Source organism: Rhinopithecus bieti, unplaced genomic scaffold, assembly GCF_001698545.2.
Source record: "Rhinopithecus bieti isolate Rb0 unplaced genomic scaffold, ASM169854v2 scaffold_30927, whole genome shotgun sequence".
Lineage (NCBI taxonomy): Eukaryota > Metazoa > Chordata > Mammalia > Primates > Cercopithecidae > Rhinopithecus > Rhinopithecus bieti.
Window position 1 is genome coordinate 209,379 of NW_016813672.1, and position 20,935 is coordinate 230,313.

At 35.9% G+C, this 20,935-nt stretch overlaps 1 protein-coding gene across 1 annotated transcript in view; it reads left to right on the forward strand.

Annotated features, from left to right (window-relative positions):
- Positions 1-20,935, forward strand: part of GUCY1A2 (guanylate cyclase 1 soluble subunit alpha 2) — a gene marked incomplete at its 5' end in the record, with an annotated part of 119,419 nt that overhangs the window by 77,493 nt on the left and 20,991 nt on the right. Inside the window, one exon of the mRNA XM_017848881.1 lies at positions 19,376-19,530. Within this exon, the coding sequence (XP_017704370.1) occupies positions 19,376-19,530 (155 nt within the window). The remainder of the gene's footprint in view (positions 1-19,375; positions 19,531-20,935) is intronic.

Consider the following 20,935-nt stretch of genomic DNA (forward strand, 5'->3'; position numbering starts at 1 on the left):
TATGTTCATTGCAGCACTATTCAGAATAGCAAGATATGGAATCAGCCATATCTTGATCCAGTCCATCAATGGTAGACTGGATAAAGAAAATGTTCATATATACCATGGAATACTACACAGCCATAAAAAAGAATGAGAGCTTGTTCTTTGCAGCAACGTGGATGGAGCTGAAGCCATTATTGTAAGTGAACTAACACAGGAACAGAAAACCAAATATCACACATTCACTCTCACTTTTAAGTGCGAGGTAAACATCATGTACATATGGACGCAAAGAAGGGGACAACAGACACCAGGGCCTACTTTAGGGCAGGGGGTGAGAGGAGAGTGAGGATCAAAAAACTACCTATCAGGTACTATGCTTGTTACTTGGGTGATGAAATTATCTGTACAAGAAACACCCATGACATGCAGTTTACCTATATGACAAACCTGCACATGTACCCCAAACCTAAAATAAAAGTTTTAAAAACAGTATATATGTAATATATGTATTATATGTTATATATAATGTATATTATATATGTATATATTATATATATTCCATGCTGATTAAAGAAAGCAGTTTTGTCATTAAAGAATGACATTTTTGCTTATCACTTGAGAATAATATGCCTGTTTATGCCAATATGCAAAATAGACTATAATTTTTCACTCAATCTATGCATTTCAGAAAGATAATTCCTGGGGGTTAGAAATGTACATAGACACAAGAAGATTACAATCAGGAGAGGAAACAGGTTTATAGAAAATAATTAAAATACAATGTGATCCCTTAGCTAGACCTTGAAAGACATGTAGAGGGGAAATTATTCCAAATGAGATAGCAGTTGTGAGAAACAATATCAAGATATTTTCACTCTTTATACCCTGGCATAATTAATTGTGATGACTCTGGCAAGTATGACATCTTCTAAATTTACAAAAACAGCTATTTTGTCATTGAGGGAGTCATTTTTTTGCTGTGCTGATATTACAATAATAAGCTGGCTTGTGTCATTGCAGAAAATGGCCTCTAATTAAATCTTCCTGAACTTCTAAAGAGCAGTTCCCACAAAATGGCTGTATCTTCTCATTTCCTTTCCATTTTCTCAGCAAGACATAGTCCCTATGACAAAAGTAAGATTTTTTTAATATATTTCTCAGTTTCCTGGCAAAGTTGCTCATTTGCAAAGTCACACACCCAGCCCACAGAAATTTAAAAAAAAAAACAAAACATATTTTAGTCATTCATTTGGCAAGGCTTTTTACACAAACAGGTAATTAGGAACACTGAAAAGACTTAAAAGATCCTCAGAATCTGAAGTGATAACGCTCAGAGTTTGTATTGGATAATGGCAGTAAGACAGCAGTCCCCACCAATTCTTCCTTCTAGCTTCAATCCCCATATCTTCCTCCCATCTAAATCCTTCCCAGGTTTTAAAAATAATAAAAGACTTTATAAAATGAATTTGTGGCAGTATGGGATTTTTATTTATTTGCTTATAGCATGTCTCCATTACTTTAAATACCATAAAAGCAGACATCTCATCTCTCTTATTTATTCCTCTATATCTAGCGCATGGAACAATGTAAAGCCTGTATTATAAACTCAACAAATATTTGGTGAATGAATGAATAAGTGAAATAAATCAATACTGAATGAAGTAAATCTCCTTGGCAATCATATTTTTCATAAATATGAGGACATTGTCACACTGTCATTTTCTCAAAAGTAAGGGAGAGGGAAATGAGCATTTTGTGATTGTTTAAACATTGCAGTCAACACTTATTGAACATCTACTACTTCTTACATAAAGATAAACAGACATAGTCCCTACTCTCAGAGTGTAGATTTAGATGGGGTTGCAAATATGCAAACAAATAAGTGTCATAATATTGATCTTTAGTAATTATAAAATTTACATCTTCAGTTTTAACTATTCAGAAGTGATCTCAGAGTAGTTATATATAGTAAATATATTTTTGTCTAAGCATGCATGCATTTAAATCACCCATGCTGCAAGGCTTGAGTAGAGAGCTAGTGAGTGATTTTAGATTACTGTTCACCATCTGCATATCCACATGGCTTGTGTTCTGTCTCATTCTTAGACAAACATTTTTTGAGAAAAATGATTTGATGCTGTGGCATCATGAATTCAGGGATTTCCAAATATTTGTTTGGATTTCCAAAGAGATGTCTTCTCTTTCTCTTCAGTAGATTTCTCAGAGTCTACTATGATATCTATGTACAAAAGTACAGGAATGGTACAAGAAACTGGGATAGCAGAGAGGATGGGATGATAAACTGTGGCTAGTAAAGGGTGAGAGAAAGAAGGGCAAGAAGTCAGGAGAGCCTTTGCTGAGAAGTTATATGACATGATTATTGAAGATTAACAGATCGAATAGGAAATTGTCAGGTAATTTAGGTAGGTAGGATGGTGCCAGAAGAAGAAATAGCATGTATAAAATCCCAGAAATATGAAATTATTTGGGGAATTTAGTAAATAACAAGGCATGCGGTGTTTTAAGAGAAACAATTATAAAGGCGGGAGGAGCATCAGATGAAATGGGACATTTACAAGGAGCCAGGCCATTAGGCATTATGACTTCCTTTCACAAGGATCTCTGGATATTATTAGTGGGAAGTTGGGAGCCATTGGGAGATCCTAATTTGGGAGAAACCTGTTCAGATGAATGTCTTAGAATGTTTTACAGAGAACCATTTGGTAGCTGTGTATTGGAAGTTTGAGGGGGACATTGGCTGGAGTCAGGTGGAGAAATTAGATTAGTGTGATCGACCTAGGTAAGAGGAGGAAAATCCCTGCTAAAGTAGGAACAGTAGGAATGGAGAAAAGAAGAAAATAATGAGAGACATTTAGGAGGCAGAATTGGCAAGACACTTCCTAAGCGATTTTAGTGTCCAAAGTCTAGTTTCTGAATGTAAGTTGTTTTCATTTTAAGAAACTGTGATTTTTTTCCATAAATGTATATATACTTTTCATTGAATTCTTTTGAATGACTGGAGCAAAGGAGCCCTTGAAAAATGTGACCTGAGTACTGTGTTTAGTAGATTGAAAATTCTTCAGGGGCATAAGAAATTAAGAATGTGGTTTTCTTCCAAGATCAAGAGACTAAGGTCATCTAATGGAGAAGTTCATGTCATCCATCGCATGTTCTCATCTTGCAGACGTGGAAAAATGCCAGTGGCTGGCTTCTGTTTGACAGATTCAGTGAGTCCTCCTTCAGAGGACTCTGAGCCAGGAAACTCTCAAGGTGGGCTGTGTCCCACAGGACAGCTCTTGAATTTGGACAGCTCTTGATTCTGGTCTCATGTTGTCAGGATGGGCCCCTGACTTGGCTCACCACAATGTGGATGTCCTTCTTTGCAGCTTCCTTCTTTCTCCAGACCTTATTCAGGTCCTGCTATGGGAATGGCTCTTGTCCTAACAGATTTGCGTTGATATCATGGACTCCTTTTTTTTCACACTTTACCTCATACTTCAACACTTGACTTCTCGTGCATCTCTTACTTCCTAGTTTTGTTACGCCATTTTGTTCTGACCAACTGTCCCAACTTGTTGGCTCTAAAATTTCACACTCTCCACTTGGCTTCAGGTCCTTGGTTTTACCTCTGATTATGGATCTTTTCATGTTCCAAAATTATTCATCCAGCTCTTTTTGATTTCCATGCCACATACTCTTTGGTAAGTCCGCCATAGCCAGAACATTTAGAACCACCTCAAAGCTGGTATCTCTCAGTTCAGATTTAACTCTCTCATTCAAAATTATTTCACAATCTGCCACCACCTTTATCCCACCCAAAGGGAACTTATTAGTTTTCCTTTAGCTCTTATTCCAATTGATGACACCAACCCACTAAGCCAGGATTGGGACACCCTTCTTTATAATGCTATCTCTTACCTTTTGTATCCAGTCAGTCACCAAGTCTTACCAATTTTTCTCCTACATGTGTCTCCAGTCAGTCTCCTTCTTTCCATTATCATTACCACTTAAATGTCACTAAAAACTTTTAGCCTGTAGTGTTTCCTGCCCGCCCCGCTAAGGCCATTCTCCATCCTGTAGCCCATATTAATCTTCTAAAACAGAAATACAATCTGTCAATGTACTACTAAATTTTTGCTTGCTTACCCCATATATATACATTTATTGATCTGTTTTTCTGTGGGGTTTTTTGTTTTTTTTAGTTTTGAGACAGAGTTTCACTCTTGTCACCCAGGCTGGAGTGCAATGGCCTGGTCTCGGCTTGCTGCAATCTCCACCTCCCAGGCTCAAGGGATTCTCCTGCCTCAGCTCCCCAAGTAGCTGGGATTACAGACACCCACCACCATGACTAGCTAATTTTTGTATTTTTAGTAGAGACAAGATTTCACCATGCTAGTCAGGCTGGTCTCAAACTCCTGACCTCAGGCAGTCCACCCGCTTCGGCCTCCCAAAGTGCTGGGATTACAGGCATGAGCCACTGCGCCCGACCTGATCTGCTTTTTATATGTCAGGCACTGTAGAAGGATGCAGTGTTATCACAATAAATAAAATATACTTAGTCAATCTTATACTCTTGATGCCCTTCAGAATCCGTTAAAAGCTCTTACAGTTCATGAAATCCTAGTCTGTTCCAGCCTACCAGTTGAAAAATGGGGTATTGCAATGGGTAAGATCTACTTTTCCTTGCCCTCCCCTGGCCCCCAGAGTACTGCGCAGTCCATGGATTGGTATATAAAAGAAGGAAAAAAAAAAAAAAGATCTGGAGTAAGAAACTAGGGTCCACTGCTGTCATTGTGGTGGTCACTGGAGAGTCAAGCGTTTAATTAAACATGAAAATGCCTGTCACTGACTACTTTTAAGCTCATAAGATAATTGACCATTTCAAACATTTGGCTCAAAGTACTTTGAAATATTACTAACACCTATCAATGGGAATACTTTATTAATATTGTGATAAAAAGTAATTACATATTTAAATGTTTACTGTATACTATACACGATATTCTACCATGGCTTGATTTTTGTTTTGATAATGCCTTTACCTGATTAAATTGACTTTTAAAATATATTTTAAATTGAACTATTTAATTCTGATAATTTTAGGATATGTATACTCTCATATATACACCATGAAAATAAATATCATAGTATTTTAGACAATAAGAATTTATGTCAATAAGAAGATACATAGAAATATGATAAATGTCTGAGTTGTTCTCTACCAAAATAAAGGATTTCTTAAATAATTCGGTCTGCAATCCTAATTATTTCTGCACAGTGTAATTAAATTTCTATTATTAAAATTAATATTCTTAAAAAGTAATAACATCAATTGTTGGAGGCTTCTTTTTAATAAACATTAGCTACATAAGCTGTCTGTATACTTGGAGATATGCTTATCTGAGTAGAATAAGGTTTGGTGGTAAAGCTAATCTAGTAAATGAAATCAAATGAAATAATAGATGCGAGGGGCTTGACACAGAGTGTGGTGCACTCTAAGTGCTCAATAAAATGCCAGGGATGATGAGGATAGTTAGTTATCCTCACATCTGCACTGTCAGGTAGCCATGTTATCCTCATTTTACACATAGAGATATGAAAGCTGAGAGAGTAACAATGACTCACTCGTAAGGGCAGGCAGATAATATATTGCATAACCAGGAGTGAAACACTGATTTTTCAAATAGGCTTAAATCCAAGACTCCTAAACCATGATTTGAGCAAAGACTTCTTAGAATTTGAAGAATAAAAAGCCTTGATTACCCAGTGTGGTTGGAATAAGCACTCAAGAGCAAGAGAGTCACAGCTTCCTCCTATGTAAACAGGATAAAGGCACTTAAGGGCAGGTGACCAGAGAGAGTGAGATGGGGTAGGAGGGAATGATAGGGTGATTAGATTCAGGGATTGGAGCCAATTTTGTGGATCTAGCTATGTGACAATATGAAAAATGAACCCAGGTCAACAAAAGTTCCTTATTGGGTTCTTGTACTCTTCTTCCTTTTGACATGGGAAGTAGAAGGGTCTGACAAATTGAATCTGTTGAATAAACTCTTGTGTTGGCCAATTCTGCCTACCATATGCCCTTAGACTGCTTGCAGGACTGCGGCCCACAGTAGCTGTCCTGGCCTTCTGCTGTGTTACTGGTTCCTCGTGTACATCTCTGAAAGAGGCTCAGGCCATCCTTAGATAATTCCACAGGGCAGGTGCCATGGCTTGGATACACTCACTTGACCCAAGTTACCTTGTTTCATTTATTCATGTGGTTGTTTTTAACTTGGTAGAAAAATGTAAACTGAAAGGGAATGGACGAATACCTTAAGCAAGTTTCTGTCAAATTATTATTTACTTAAATTCATTTTTTTAGGAAACTCCCTTTAGGAGGCGAAACAGTTGAAGAAAACAAAATACATTTCAAATATCTAACTCAAAAACATATTAATTTATGTTCAGAGATTTTAAAGAAATGGTTTAAATTCATATTTCTTTCTTTTTTTTTTTGAGACAGTTTCACTCTTGTTGTCCAGGCTGGAGTGCAGTAGCATGATCTTGACTCACTGCAACCTCCGCCTCCCAGGTTAAAGTGATTCTCCTGCCTCAGCCTCCCAAGTAGCTGGGACTACAGGCATGCACCCCATGCCCAGCTAATTTTTGTATTTTTAGTAGAGATGGGGCTTTGCCATATTGGCCAGCTGGTCTCCAACTCAACCTCAGGTGATCCGCCCGCCTCAGCCTCCCAAAGTGCTGAGATTACATGCGTGAGCCACTGAGGCTGGCCGTTTTTTACTTAAATATTGAGTCACTGCTATGTGTCAGGAAGGTTCTGGTAGTTGCTGGGAATATAACAGTGAGTAAGACAAATGTTGTTATATCTTTGTTTTCCCAGAGCTCAATACTAAGCAAAGGAGACAGGTAATGAAAACAAAACAAAACAACCAAAATAAAGTGTAGGAAATGTTAGGAGAGAAGAATCATGAATACAGTTCATATCAGGGATTCCTAAGTTCCTGATGAAAGGCTTCCCAGAGTAAGTGACTTCTAAGCTGTGGTCTGAAAAGTGAGAAACTCTCCAGCTGGATGAAGGATTGAGAAAACCAGAAGAAACAACTTACACACAGTCTGGAGCAGGGATGATGACTAAGCTGGGCCTCTGTGGTGATGGGAATTTCTCAAGAGAAGTGTTGGGGCACAGTCAGAGGAAACAATAATAAAGGATCAGGGGAGACAAAGAGCTTGGTGTGTTTTAAGATCTGCAGGTGACTTTGTATCATAATAAAATATATCAAAATCACTATATATTTTAATAGTCCTATATAATTACACATATGTAAACATAAATAATAATGATAAGTGCATTTGCTAATGAAGATATTGCTTTGGTTGAAACTACGTATTTCTTATTCTGAATTTCATGTGTCTGGGGAAATGGGGTCAAAATAAAACAAATCAGTACTAACTATTCTTGTTCTGTATGCGAAGGGATTCCTTAAAATTGACATTGTGTGCAACAGACACACACATACAGAGAATTGGTCTTTGATGACTACTTCGTATATGTTCATTTAGCAGCTCCCCTTTCTGAAAAAGAAAATTTCCTAGTATTTTTGTCTTTTGTTTGCTTGAATGGGATTGATGACTTGCTAATCACAAATAAATACTACCAAGCCTTTTATTTCAAATTTCAGAGCTTTTTCTCAAAGTCCAGGTTAAAAGAAGAGCCCCAGTTAAATCAAATGACATATTCTAGTCCACAGACTCACTGGTTCATGGTTCTATTATTCTTTTATTTTGTACTAAGGGCACTATCAAAATAAATAAAACAGCACAGCTGTACTGAAGCACTAAAAGAAAATATTGAGTTTTGAGTAGTGATTTTAGCCCCACTACCAATATTTTGTTTTCTTTTGCAGCCATTAACTAGTTTTAAAAAATAGCTAAATTTGGGAGGATTTCAACATACAATTTTACAAAGTCTAGTCTGAGGTTACTTTATCAGTTATTGGAATAATCTGACAAGCAGAAGTGGGACTAGATATAAAGCACTGATTCAAGATTTCTTGTTTAAATGGTGCTTCTCATTCTTTGTTTGCAAATCTTGAGGAATACAAAGATGAATGAGCATCCAATGCCTTCAGTGTCAAAAATACCACGCTGCAAGTATTTAGAAGAGGGAGAGAGGAACATTCGTGCCTAGCATAGCATTTCCTTTCCTTTTCATTTATTCTTCTGCTTATTAATTCACTTATTCATTCAATCAACAAAGCATTTAAAGATTGCCTACTAAATACAAAATCCACTGGTGGGTGCTGATGATGCAGCCATGATTTCGAACTGAAAAGAAACTTAAGGCAATGGTTCTCAAAGTTTGAGAAATCTATGAACTTCTTTGAAAAGGTGACAGATACTATGGATGCAACATAGGCACATCTGTGCCCATAACTTCAGTGGGTCTGAGGAGGTTATCTTGAAGCCCACCATTGGATTCCTTGGGACTTATGAATTTTGGTTAGCAATTTCTTAATTTCCAGTTTTGTTCATTGTTTGAATTTTGCCACCCAATCCAAAGCTTTTAGCCTTATGAGCTTGATTTCGTTTTCATAATTAACCCCTAAAAGTAATATTGGGTCAAATCTTAAAGACACTTCTCCAGTGAGAGACCTACTGCTGACATTAGCCAACCTGCTCAGTAAAATGAACATGAGCGCCATCTAATGCCCAAATAGAATAAATGTTAGTAATAACATCAATACACAGAGTATGGGGTATATGTACCAAAGGAATTAACTTTGTTATCGGTTGGTTGACTCATTTCTAACACTTGTTAATTATTTTTTGATATTATCATTTTCAACTACTTTATTTCACATTACAGTCCCTTACTGTCTGACTCTGAAGAAACATTTTTAACAATAAGAAACATTTTGTTGGCCAGGTGCAGTGGCTCACGCCTGTAATCCCAGCACTTTGGGAGGCCAAGGCAGGCAGATCACCTGAGGCCAGGGTTCAAGAGCAGCCTGGACAACATGGCAAAACCCTGTCTCTACTAAAGATACAAAAATTAGCCGGGCATGGTGGCGCACACCTGTAGTCCCAGCTACTCGGGAGATTGAGGCAGGAGAATTGCTTGAACCTGGGAGGTGGAGGCTGCAGTGAGCCGAGATGGCGCCACTGCACTCCAGCCTGGGTGACAGAGACTCCATCTCAAAAACAAAAAAAAAAGAAAGAAACATTTTGTAAATATGTCCTTTTGTTGGTGGAGAAGCATATGATTTACATTTTTAAATAAACTTTTGATGTTAGAATGGTTTCTATTTTTCAGAATAATTTGCAAAGATAGTCCATAGAACACCCAAGTATCCCATACCTGGTCACCCAAAACTAATATGGTACAATTGTTACAATTAACAAACCAGTATTGATACATTATTATTAGCTAAAGTCTATAATTTATTCACATTTTCTTAATTTTTCCCTAATGTTCTTTTATGTTTCACGGTCCCATCTAGGACACCACATGACATTTGGTAGTCATACCTCCTTAGGCTTAGTTATGACAGCTTGATTTACATTTGATATTATATGTCTTTGAATTTTATTTTAGCTTTCTGTTATTTTTCAAACTCTTAAAACAATTTAACTTTTCAGAAAACACTTTCCCTTGTTCTGTTCCCTTGATAACACTCTATGACTATTTAATCAGTTTTATAGGGGTTTGTATAAACATACCTTATCATTATGCATTGTTCATTTCTAATAATGAAAAAAAGCGTTAAGAAAGAGGATTACCAAAATGTTTAACTTGCCAAGATTGCCAATATAATATAATAAATGATGGGTCAGATTCCAAAGCCTATGACACCTTCCAAAAAGCTAACACCTCTTTCGGCATGCATAAGCTTAAAATGCCCTCCACTCCAGCACCATGCTGCTGCCAGGGCTTCTGGAATGACCAACGCCCAAGACAAAGTCATTTCCCTTTGGAGTCCCATTGCCCCCCACAAGCACTTTTTATTTTCTATAAAACGTTTATATAAAATGCTCTATAAATGAGCCTGGGTTGCCACCCAAACTGTTCCGTGTTTGTCATGAAAACAGATGTGCTGAGGTCTCGAGGAAATTCTCTGTCTGACACCAACTAGAATGCATTAAGTCTGAGGAGGCTTCACAGTTCTGTTCTAGTTGCTAATATTTTAATTAAACATATATTTTTGTGCCCTTTAAAAGCCATCAGGAGATATAAGGGAATATTTTGTTGATAACTTCAGTGTCCTGGGAGCAAAATGGAATATTGTGTTTCCTAATTCAAGTAGTAGGATATATGTGTATATGGATGTGAAGGAATTTACAGAATGCTGGCGAAAATGATTTCCTGGGCAAAGAGTAGAGGTATATAAATTACCTGGATCATGCAGTATTGATTATTCGTGAATATATCTGTGAAACATTAAGTGATTTTTGTACACTCATGGATTTCAACCTTGGATGCACATTAGAAACCCTAGGGAGGGTTAAAAATCCCAATACCCAATCCTCATCCCAAACCAGTGAAATCTTACTCTCTGGTAATCAAATTCAAAGCAGCAATTTTAAAGCTCCCCAGTTGATTCCTGTGTGTAGCCAAGAGTTCTACGTTGTAACTCAGGGGTTTAATATTGTTCCTGTACTTTTATTCTGGAGCATAAACTTAGCTATGCTATTTATTCTTATTTTTAAAAGAAAGTATGGCTTACGAAAGATGATAGGCATTATTATGTTTAACAATCAAATTCATTATTAAAATTCCTTTTCTTACACCTCTGTCAAATTCATGTTTTTTCTCTGAGTAATTTAAATGAATGAATTAATGATAAACACACATGTAATACTATGAGAATCCTTTCCTAAATCCCTTTATCTATTTTCAAAGAATTTCATTTCTACATATTTAAAGTTTTAAAATCATTTTTTAATTTATGCTGCTATGAAATTTTTTTCTTCCTAGAAATTTTGTTCCAAATCATCTGTTGTTAAGAGCTGCATTTTGACAGAAAATGATTTTCCTTATTAACTGAGTGAATTGATAAGTAGGTAGGGATATTTTAACTACTAAGTTATATGCTGGTTATTTCTAAGTATATGCAATTCAATGCAAGTATCTCGGTTGATTTAAATCCATTTCTTTGAAAAGATTTTTAAGACTTTTTTGCACAGAGGTAAATTTCATATTCAGCTTATAGGCCTTAATAATAACACTCCTACAAACTGAGTCAAATTTAAATATCTTATCAGGTATCAAATATATTTAAATGAAAACATACACATTAATGAGTGCCCTGTGAGAAAGTAGTGGTGAATTTGAGCCATATTGCTATATCCCCACAGCAATGTCTGACATTTTATTCAGTGCCATCAGTTGTATGATTCTAGACATGCCCTCCTAATCAGTGGTTTGTAGGGTTCTATCCTTCCTCATCAGAAAATGTAAACAAGATTACAAACCCACTTTCTTCCCCAACTGCAAAATATTATTTAAAATTTTACCATGTTTTATTTTATAAAAGTCATAATACTTCATATTGTATGGTCTGAAATTACCAGTGATGAGAATAATTATTTGGTCAAATACTCTCTGTAAAGTTAAATTTATCTATGAATGGTGCTTCTGTAATGTTTACAGTAAACACAGTAAGATATTTTGCCCAAAGTGCTATTTGTCCTAGTGTATTACTTGAGAATGTGACATTCTGACACCATCAGACTGGAGGCTGAGTCCTCTGATAAACAGAAAAATGCCACATAGTCACAGAGATTATTTCACCCTGTTTCCTTGCACATCTGGGAAATAAGCAGAAATTGTAAAACCTACTAGAGTGAGCTGATTGTTTTCTTCCTAAGAATCTTGAGCTTTCAAAATTTGAATTTAAAACATTGACTTTCTTGTCAGAAAAAATATTATTAAGAAAAGAACGAGACAAAAATGTAAAAAGAAATTTTACTTACCTCATTGTATTGGTTAAAGGAGTATTTAATGATAAAAGTTTACGATACATTTTAACTAATTCTGGCAAAAGGATTAAATATTTGTTTCACCCTTACCTCACAATGTGCACAATGATTTTAAGCTCCTTTCTGTTAGAGCAGTTAATTACTTTTCCAAAGCCTAAAATCTTCATCACATAAATCTAAAAGCAATACTTAAATGCAAACATGAGTGAAGAGTTTATTGGCTGTTCCACTAAAAGACTTCCTTCTTTTTCTCTTATAGATGTATTTTAATTTGGGTATTTTTCTTGCACAAATGAGACTGTTTCAATACAAATTTGTATTTAACTTGCTAGCTTGTAATGTTAATCATGGTTTCAGTTTAACTTGCACATTCCAGAATTAATAAATCTATTTACTTAATTATAAATGGGTGTGTGGCCTTGTCCTTGACACCATGAGAAATATAATGGCTATCAGGAAGTGTGGGAAAGGAACTTACATCTTTTTGAACATCTACTATGGGCCTATTGTTTCTCTCAGTTGATTCTGCTAACAGCCCACCTAAGAAAGTATTAATCATGCCAAGAAGGTATTCTCATTATTATCTTATGAATAAAAACTTCACAGAGGTAGCTGACATGCCTAAAATTCACACAGCTAGAGTATCTTTTACGTGTCTTTCTTTTGCAGGTGACAAAATAAGGTGGCATAAACAATTAAAGGAATCCATGGACTCAAATACAGAAGTCCGGAAGTAGGACTAGCTCTCTAAGAGGCTAGATATAGCTACAAAATTGATATTGCCATGAACTTGGCATCTCTGTTGTTCTCTTTGGTTTGCCTTCCCAGCACTAGCCTCATCCTCAGGCTCTACAGGGGGGTCTGCTACAGCCCAAGTCCCCCTCACTCCGACAACTATGGTGTCAAATTGGCTCTAGCTGTTCACTGGAATGCTGTACCGTGTTCACAAATGTATCCTGCACCAGCTGAGGGAAAAGAGGGTCTCTCCTTATAGGTCTCTTACAATTCCTGAGATTTACTCTTGTCTTTTCTTAAATTATTTGCTAACCTCGGGAGACTATCATACCCTTGCCAGTTTGGGTCTGTTCCTGGACCTGGGGGTGGAGTCAGTCCCACCAAACCTGCAGAGTGCGAATTGCCCAAAGAAAATCACAATGCTGTTGGCTGGAGAATTTCTACCACCATTAAGTAGATAGTAGAGCCAGGATTGGATATAAAGTCTGCACCTGTCAGTTACGCAACAGAACTAACAGGACATAACTTCTTCCTTCTGTTTACAACTGGCATCTAGTGGTTAGAGGCCAGGGACAGTGATCGTCCTATAATGCACAGTGCAAGCCACCCACGAAAAGGCATTATCCAACCCAAAATGTCAATAGTGCCAACATTGGCAAACCCTGTGCTATATGATCTGCTGTGGGGTGTATTCCCTCAGCCTTACAAACTGCCTCCCTCCCCTTTTCTTTAAGCAGCAGCTACCTTGAGGGGCCTCCTTTCAGTTTCGAAAATGTGCCAAAGCTCTTCAGGCTTTAGGATCTTCGAACATCATTTTCACTTTACCTGGATGTTCTCCTCCCACCCCTGACTACAGCTGCATCACTCTTTCCAAACCTAGCCAAAGGTGGGGAAGCATTGAGCTCAAAGAGTATTTTCCTGAGAGAGACTACCGATTCTCCAGACTTGGTCAGCCTTACCCACCTGTCACTAGTGGCCTGTCCTCTCTTATACTTTAACTTTGTATCAATGATCATAATTTCAATTAGCTATTGTATCTTTTACAGCGAATGAAAACTCTAAAACAACAAATGAAGACTTATTTCTGTTTATACTCTGAGCACTTAGAGCAGAGTCTGTGATTAAGGTTGGATGTATTTTAGATGAGGCAATCAATTGAGTAAAAGCTCACAGGCTTGAATGCAGCAAGCATTTTAGGGAGTGTGCTGAGTCGACCAGTCAGGAAATATTTAGTGTAGAAAAGTATGAACAATAAGATGGAGAAGGGATGGAAGGTTTCTGGTATTGGACTTAATAAATGTGTAACTGGTATTTTCTGGGTTTCAGTTGGAATATGCTAACTCTTCTGTGTAGATGAAGTAGGCAAAACCAGATTAAATCTGATTTTGTTTATCTGATCAAGTCTGATGGGCCTAGTAGAAACAGCCTGAGGCATCACTGCAAATTGGACATTTTTTATAATGCGCAGAACTCAGAGCCAAGTGAATTAAGATCTAGAGCTGACCCTAACACTAATGTAATGTTTTCACTGTGCTCTTTTGAGCTTCAGTCTATTTGTAAAATGAGGGAGCTGGATGGACTAAAGGATCTGTGCTGCCCTCCTAACCCAACATTCCTGCTTTACTAAGCTAAAAGAGAGTTTTGGCTTGCTGAGATAGAACTGTACAAGCATTCTACTTTTAAAAGTTGTAAGAGGAACTTTTTTTTTAATGCATTTGTTTGTGAGCCTGGTAATAAAGAAGCAGAATACTGTGAGAATAACTGAATCTTTTGGTAACTGGTGACTTTAACATGTCCCAGAGTTTTGCATTATTTTGTACATTGAATATATAAAAGATTGGGTGATAGATAGCCTAACCTCAGGATATATCCTGAAGCTTTTGTGTTTTTCAATAAATCCCTAGGACAAACATTTTTTTTTTTTCCATGAACGTTCTCTTAAAGTCTAGTATGCTTTGTCAAAGCTTTGATCAGATGAAAACATTTATATTTTTGTTTATCCTCGTTTACTAAGATTAATAGGTTGCTAGAGGTCTACTGAGTACAGCTTCCTCAGTCTTGGCACTATTGATATTTGGGGCTGGAAAATTCTTTTCCAGGGCTGGGGAGCTGTTATAGGAAATTTCTAACTCTACCATATAGATGCCAGTAGTACCTCTCCCTCCCTGTTGTGAAACCCAAAAATGCTTCCAGACATTGCCAGATGTCCACTGAGGGGCTCAGATGACCTCAGGTGAGAACCATTGGTTTAGTGCAAAGTAATCCCCTTTAACTAGAGCATACTGGCCAGATGGATGCAAATGTTACTGCTTGGTTAACCCATTTAAACAAAGTTAAATCTTGTCTAAATGAATGTAAAGCCCTCACTGATAGTTAAATGTATCTCACTGTTTGTCTTACTGCTAGATACTCTTGGCACATTCTGAATGAGGCAATCAGTGACTTCCTTATATAGGCAATAATTCCTGGGAAATCTCAATAAATTGTCAAAAGAAATGCAAAAGAAAACAGTCTGCTGATTCAGCTTGTAAGTTTCCAGTGGCATCACCTTACTTCCCAAACTAAATAATTCTCTGAGTCCTGTTCCATGATGGGTAGTGACAGTGGGTCAGTGCGGTTTATGTGGTTGTTGATACTCTTGTGCCTCTTTTAGATAATTTTCTAAGAGACAAGGCTTTTTTAAAAAATGTAATGACTATTCCTCTCCATGACCCTCTGCCCCCTCAAGGATATCAGAGTTTTTTGTCTTCAGCATTTTCAGGTTATAATAAATTATAATTCTAAAATTAGACTGAAAAGAAAGCCTCAGGTCTTTTGAAAGGAGGCAGAAACAGAACTAGATAAGCCTTTCAAATAGTTGCTATGGTGTATGGAGTCTTTTTTTTTTTTTTTTTTAACAGAAGAGTAAAAAGAGTCTATAAAATGTATCAATGTAATACTCACTTCTGCTCTCCTCCTGCTTGAAAAGATCGCTATAGTTACTAGAATCTCAAACTGACAGTCTTCACATCTAAGGTTTGGGTGTACTTCAAGCAAACATGCATTGCACAAGATAGCAATATAAATTGGCCTTCTGAAAGTAAACAGACTCAAAGAAATATACTAAAATTGCAGTGTGCTTTGCTAATTTTAGAGAAAGGTGCTTTATACTTAGTTTAAGAGGAATACTGATACTCAGCATGTTTTGCTTTAAGTCCAAATAGAGAAACCCTCATGAGAAACAAGCTTAAGTTTTTCAAATAGTTTACTTTTTTAAAAAAAAAAGTAGGTCTCACTTCTGCTTCCAGCCAATATGGGGTACAGTGACTAGATTTACACTCCCATCTTAAAAATTTTTAAAATCAGGACAAAATATACAAAAGAACAGTTTTCATGACAGTGGACATTAGACAATGGAAGATAGTGATTCCTGAGAGATAAGAAAAAAATTAAATGAGCCCTATGATTGCCCTAGCTAAATGCCTTGAGAGGCATCCAGGGTGTGGCTCAGGGAGGGACAAACCAGGAGATACCCAACAAACTTCCTGAGTTGAAGAGATGGAGCTGAGAGTCTTGGAAGACCAAGGAGGCTAAAGGTCACAGAGTATCAGAGAAGTGAGAGTTGCAAAAAGACCCCCTGACATCTTCCAAGGATCCTCATTATGTATTCTGCAGAGTAGTGATTCGTGCACATATGTGAGGAAACTACCTGAGCCCTGGTGTGAGGGAGATACCCAAAAAGATTAGATGAAAAAGCACCTAGCACTTATACAGGACTTGGAAAAAAAATGGCTGTTTCCATTCAGGCAGAATGGAAAACCTCATAAATCAAGGACACTGGGGAGAGTACTCAAGGTTCTTGCGTTAGTAAGGGAGGATAATTAGCCCTTCATGAAACACTGCTCCAGTCTTGCCTAACAAATCTTAAAAGCAAGACTTGAAAGGAACAAAGTGTTTCCAAGTCATTTAACTGCATCCCAGAACAAAGCTCAATAATATTTATGAGATTATAAAAATATCCAACACTCAAGAAGTCACATTTATAATATCTGGCATCCAATCCAAAATTACTAGACATAAAGAAAATCTGAGACATGGGACTCATAATGAAGAGGAAAATTAATCCAAATGGATAGGTACAGAGTTGAAACAGATGATAGAATTAGCAGACAAGGGCATTAAAACAGTGATTTTTAACTGTATTCCATATTTTCAAAAGTTAAATTGATACCTGGAAGATTTTTAAAAATTCCAAATTGAACCTCTATAGAGGAAAATGACAATGTCTGAGATGAAGAATATGTTGAATGTGATTAACAACAAATTAGACATTGCAAAAGAAAATATAATAAATTTGAAGACATAGCAATAGAAATTATCCCAAATAAATGGAGAAAATTATTTTAAATGAGTAGATCATCAGTGGACTTTGGAAATAATTCAAGTTCCTAACGTATGTGTAATTAGAATCTCTGAGAGGGAGAGGTGGACAGAATAAAATATTCAAAGAAATAGAAAATTTCCAAATTTGATAAAAACTATAAACCCACAGATCCAAAAGCTCAACAAACCCAAAACACAAGAAAAAAAAATCAAGGGAAATCATAACTAAATTACCTAAAACAGATGATAAAATAAAAATTTTAAAGCAACCAGAAGTAAAATATATGTTATATATAGAAGAATTAAGATAAAGATGATAGCAGATTTTATATCCAAAATGATGCAAGAGGGAAGCCAGTGGAACAGCCTCTTTAAACTATTGGGGGTAAAAAAAACTTTTTAAACCCAAAATTCTATTTGCAGTGAATGTATCTTTCACATATGAAGACAAAATTAAGACTTTTAAACATAAAAAAGCAGAGGGAATTTACTACCAGTGAGCCTACAGTATAAGAAAATATTTATGAAATCCTGTAGGAAGGAGAAAAATGATGCCAGATACAAATCTGAATCTACACAAAGAAATGAAAATCACTTTAAATGATAAATTAGTTATCTTTCCACATCCCATGAGTTGGAACATGAGGGTGCCCTAGATATGCACCAAGACATGGAGAAGGACCAATGAAAAGGACTAGATCCTCGAATTACTGAGGGGAACAGAGCAGCCTGGCAATCTGGATGACCCATCTAGGAACTATTATTGAGAGACAAATAAAAGTCTATGTTTTTAAAGTATCTATATTTTGCAGTTTTACTGATACTACCAATTGTTTCTTAATACAATTATTTTTAAAGCTGTGAAGTTATGTCTGTTACATCAAGATCTTTAATTTACTTGAAATTTTTTTTCCACATTAAAGTTGATCCAGAGTATTCTAATAAAAAGGACATTTTTTTCTCACCTATCTGAAATGCCAACTCTTCTATAAATCTAGCACCTACATATGCATGGCAGCCTTTCTAGATTAAATGTTCCGTTAGTCTATTTGTTTATATGATGGTATCTGTGCACTAATTAGATATGTTTATACTAAGATTCGATATCTGGTAGAGCAAATACTCTAACTTGTTATCTTTCTCAGATATATCTTGAGTCTTTCTACCATACTAAATTTCCAAATAAATTTTAGAGTCAGTTTTTTAAAAGTAGGTGAAAAGGTTATCAGGGGATGCAGCTAGGTCACATTAGTTTCAACCTACCTTTTTATGAGTTGATATATGCAGAAGTCTCCAGCCCCAAGACAAGGGTTGTTCTCAGACTGACTTTTATCCTTACAACCAGTGTGGCAAAGAGAGCCTGGTGGTGAAGGGGTGATAGTTTGGCTACTTGGTAGTCATCTAGGGGTCAGGTTTCCTCCCTCCAAGGAACATTCCACATTCCCCTAGAACTAAGGATATCATCTCCCACTTGTTATCCATTGGCTTCAGCTATTTTGGTGTAGACTGTGTCAATATAACTGCATTACTGTGATCACGTTTAATTATATATCAACTGTACATTGAGGGCCTTTTCAAGGCATGGACCAGACAGATTAATCAGAGACTAAATTTACAGCATTTAATTTACTTTTCAGAATTTTTAATCAATGCCTATTAACTGTCTCAAGGATTGAATTCTCTATTTTAACTACATTTTAATAATACGTTGGGGAATTCAGCCAATTTTTTTCGACATTTATCACTTAATGTTGAATACCTGCTTTGCTCTAGGTACTATACTAAATGTTGACTATTCAGCAGTAAAGAAATATATATATTATATACATGTATATAATACATATAATTATATATATATATCTTTCTCTAATGGGAAAATCCAACATTTAAATGACATAAACAGAAATATAAATATTTAATTTACAATTATGTTTAATACTATGAAAGAAATAAATAAGGTTTTATTTAAGAATAACTGGAGGGAGAAAGTGGAGAAAAAGACACTCTTCAAGTTAGACCATATTATATACAGATGAAATCTGATTTAACCTGTAACTTAATCAGATTTATGTAGCAAATTAAACATAAATTTTTTCATATACTTAAGCCATTCATTTGTGTATTCCATAGCATTTATGTTCTTTGAGCACTCTAATGATCCAGCTATTAGGCTCACAAAAATGACCAGGACTCAGTTCCTGACTTTGAGGAACTCATAGTTTAATTTATTAACTAGCAGTGCCTTTCATTAAAATAATTGCATACCAAATGGAAACAAATGTGTTCCTTTTACTCTTTCATTCTTTTTTAGATGAGGATAGGAATTCACTCGGGCTCTGTGCTGGCTGGAGTTGTTGGGGTGCGAATGCCACGTTATTGCCTGTTTGGAAATAATGTCACGCTGGCAAGCAAATTCGAGTCGGGAAGTCACCCTCGGCGCATCAATGTCAGCCCAACCACTTACCAGTAAGTGTTCCCTGGCCTCCTCCTTCCTGTCTTTGGCTTTGTTTTGGCCTGCTAGTCTGTCATTTGTGAGACCGTGTTCTTTCTCTTGATCCTGTCATTCTCCAAGATATTATGAGTAGAACCACCCAAACCCGAAAGATAGTAATTGTGACACAAACTTTTATTTGCATGCTTTGAGAGTGCATGAAATATTTGACATGACTGAGAGGTAAAATAGGTTTGTCATTTCCCACAGTCTCTGTCCTTCTTAAGTATACCTGTTTAAAATACAGGAAAGCAAATGTTCTTAAGGATCTGCATTATAATAGAAATCTCAGTATTTTCAAACTGTTTATAAAATGAAAGAAATACGATAGAAATGGTGGTTGGACTGTTTTATTTTTTTGAATAAATAAGGACTCTTTATACATATATTATATATATATAAATTATCCCTTACTCAAAATGCTTGGGACCACAAGTGTTTTACAGTTTGAAATTTTTTGAGTTTTGGCATATTTGTGCATTATATTACCTGATGAGCATCTCAAATCTGAAAATCTGAAATCCAGTATGTTCCAAAGAGCATTTCGTTTGAGTGTCATGTTGGTTCTCAAAATGTTTCAGATTTTGGAGCATTTTGGACTTTTGGATTTTGAATGCTCTGCTGTACCAAGTACAGAGTAAAACATTAAATTATTTTTATCTTAAAGGTAATCTTTGACAACACTACACCTTTTTGCCTCCTGAATTCATTCTTAGTTTGTGTCTGGTAGAAATCTCCCCTATGAGATATTAAGCCCTATATATGGGCAGTGACTGTGTCTGGTTTGGGTCATCATTATATCCCCAAACTTACAGAAATGTCTAGCACATAATAAGCACTCCATAAATATTTATAAAATGAATAAATACATTGATAAGATGGACATCTTCAAAATTAACAGCAAAGAAAAGCATGAAAATACCTTCTTTATCACACTTTGGCTTTATTCTGGGCATTACTGTACAGCTACTTAATTAATTTCATGTTTTAGGTAACTTTGAATCATACTGAAAAAAATGTAAAGTAGGAATAGTGGCCATTGATTTTTTTTTTATTGACATGGTTACAAAAAACTCAAGCAGAAATTTTGAATATAAAGATAATAAAAGTTGAATATAATAATAAATAAAATAGTGATATTTTCAAACTTTTGACACCAAATTAGAGGCTAATTTGGTATTTTGGATTGAAAATTTCAGAGAGGGAATTAAAGTTTTTAGATGAAAAACAAATACATTCCTGATTTCTGCAAAATCGAATGAGAAAGAAAACAAATTACAAATATAAAATTCAAGAGAAAGTTCACATTTAAAAATACATTTAAAGCTCTTGCTAAGCTTATTAATTCGTGAATACCTTGATTTTGTTGTTTTTGAATAA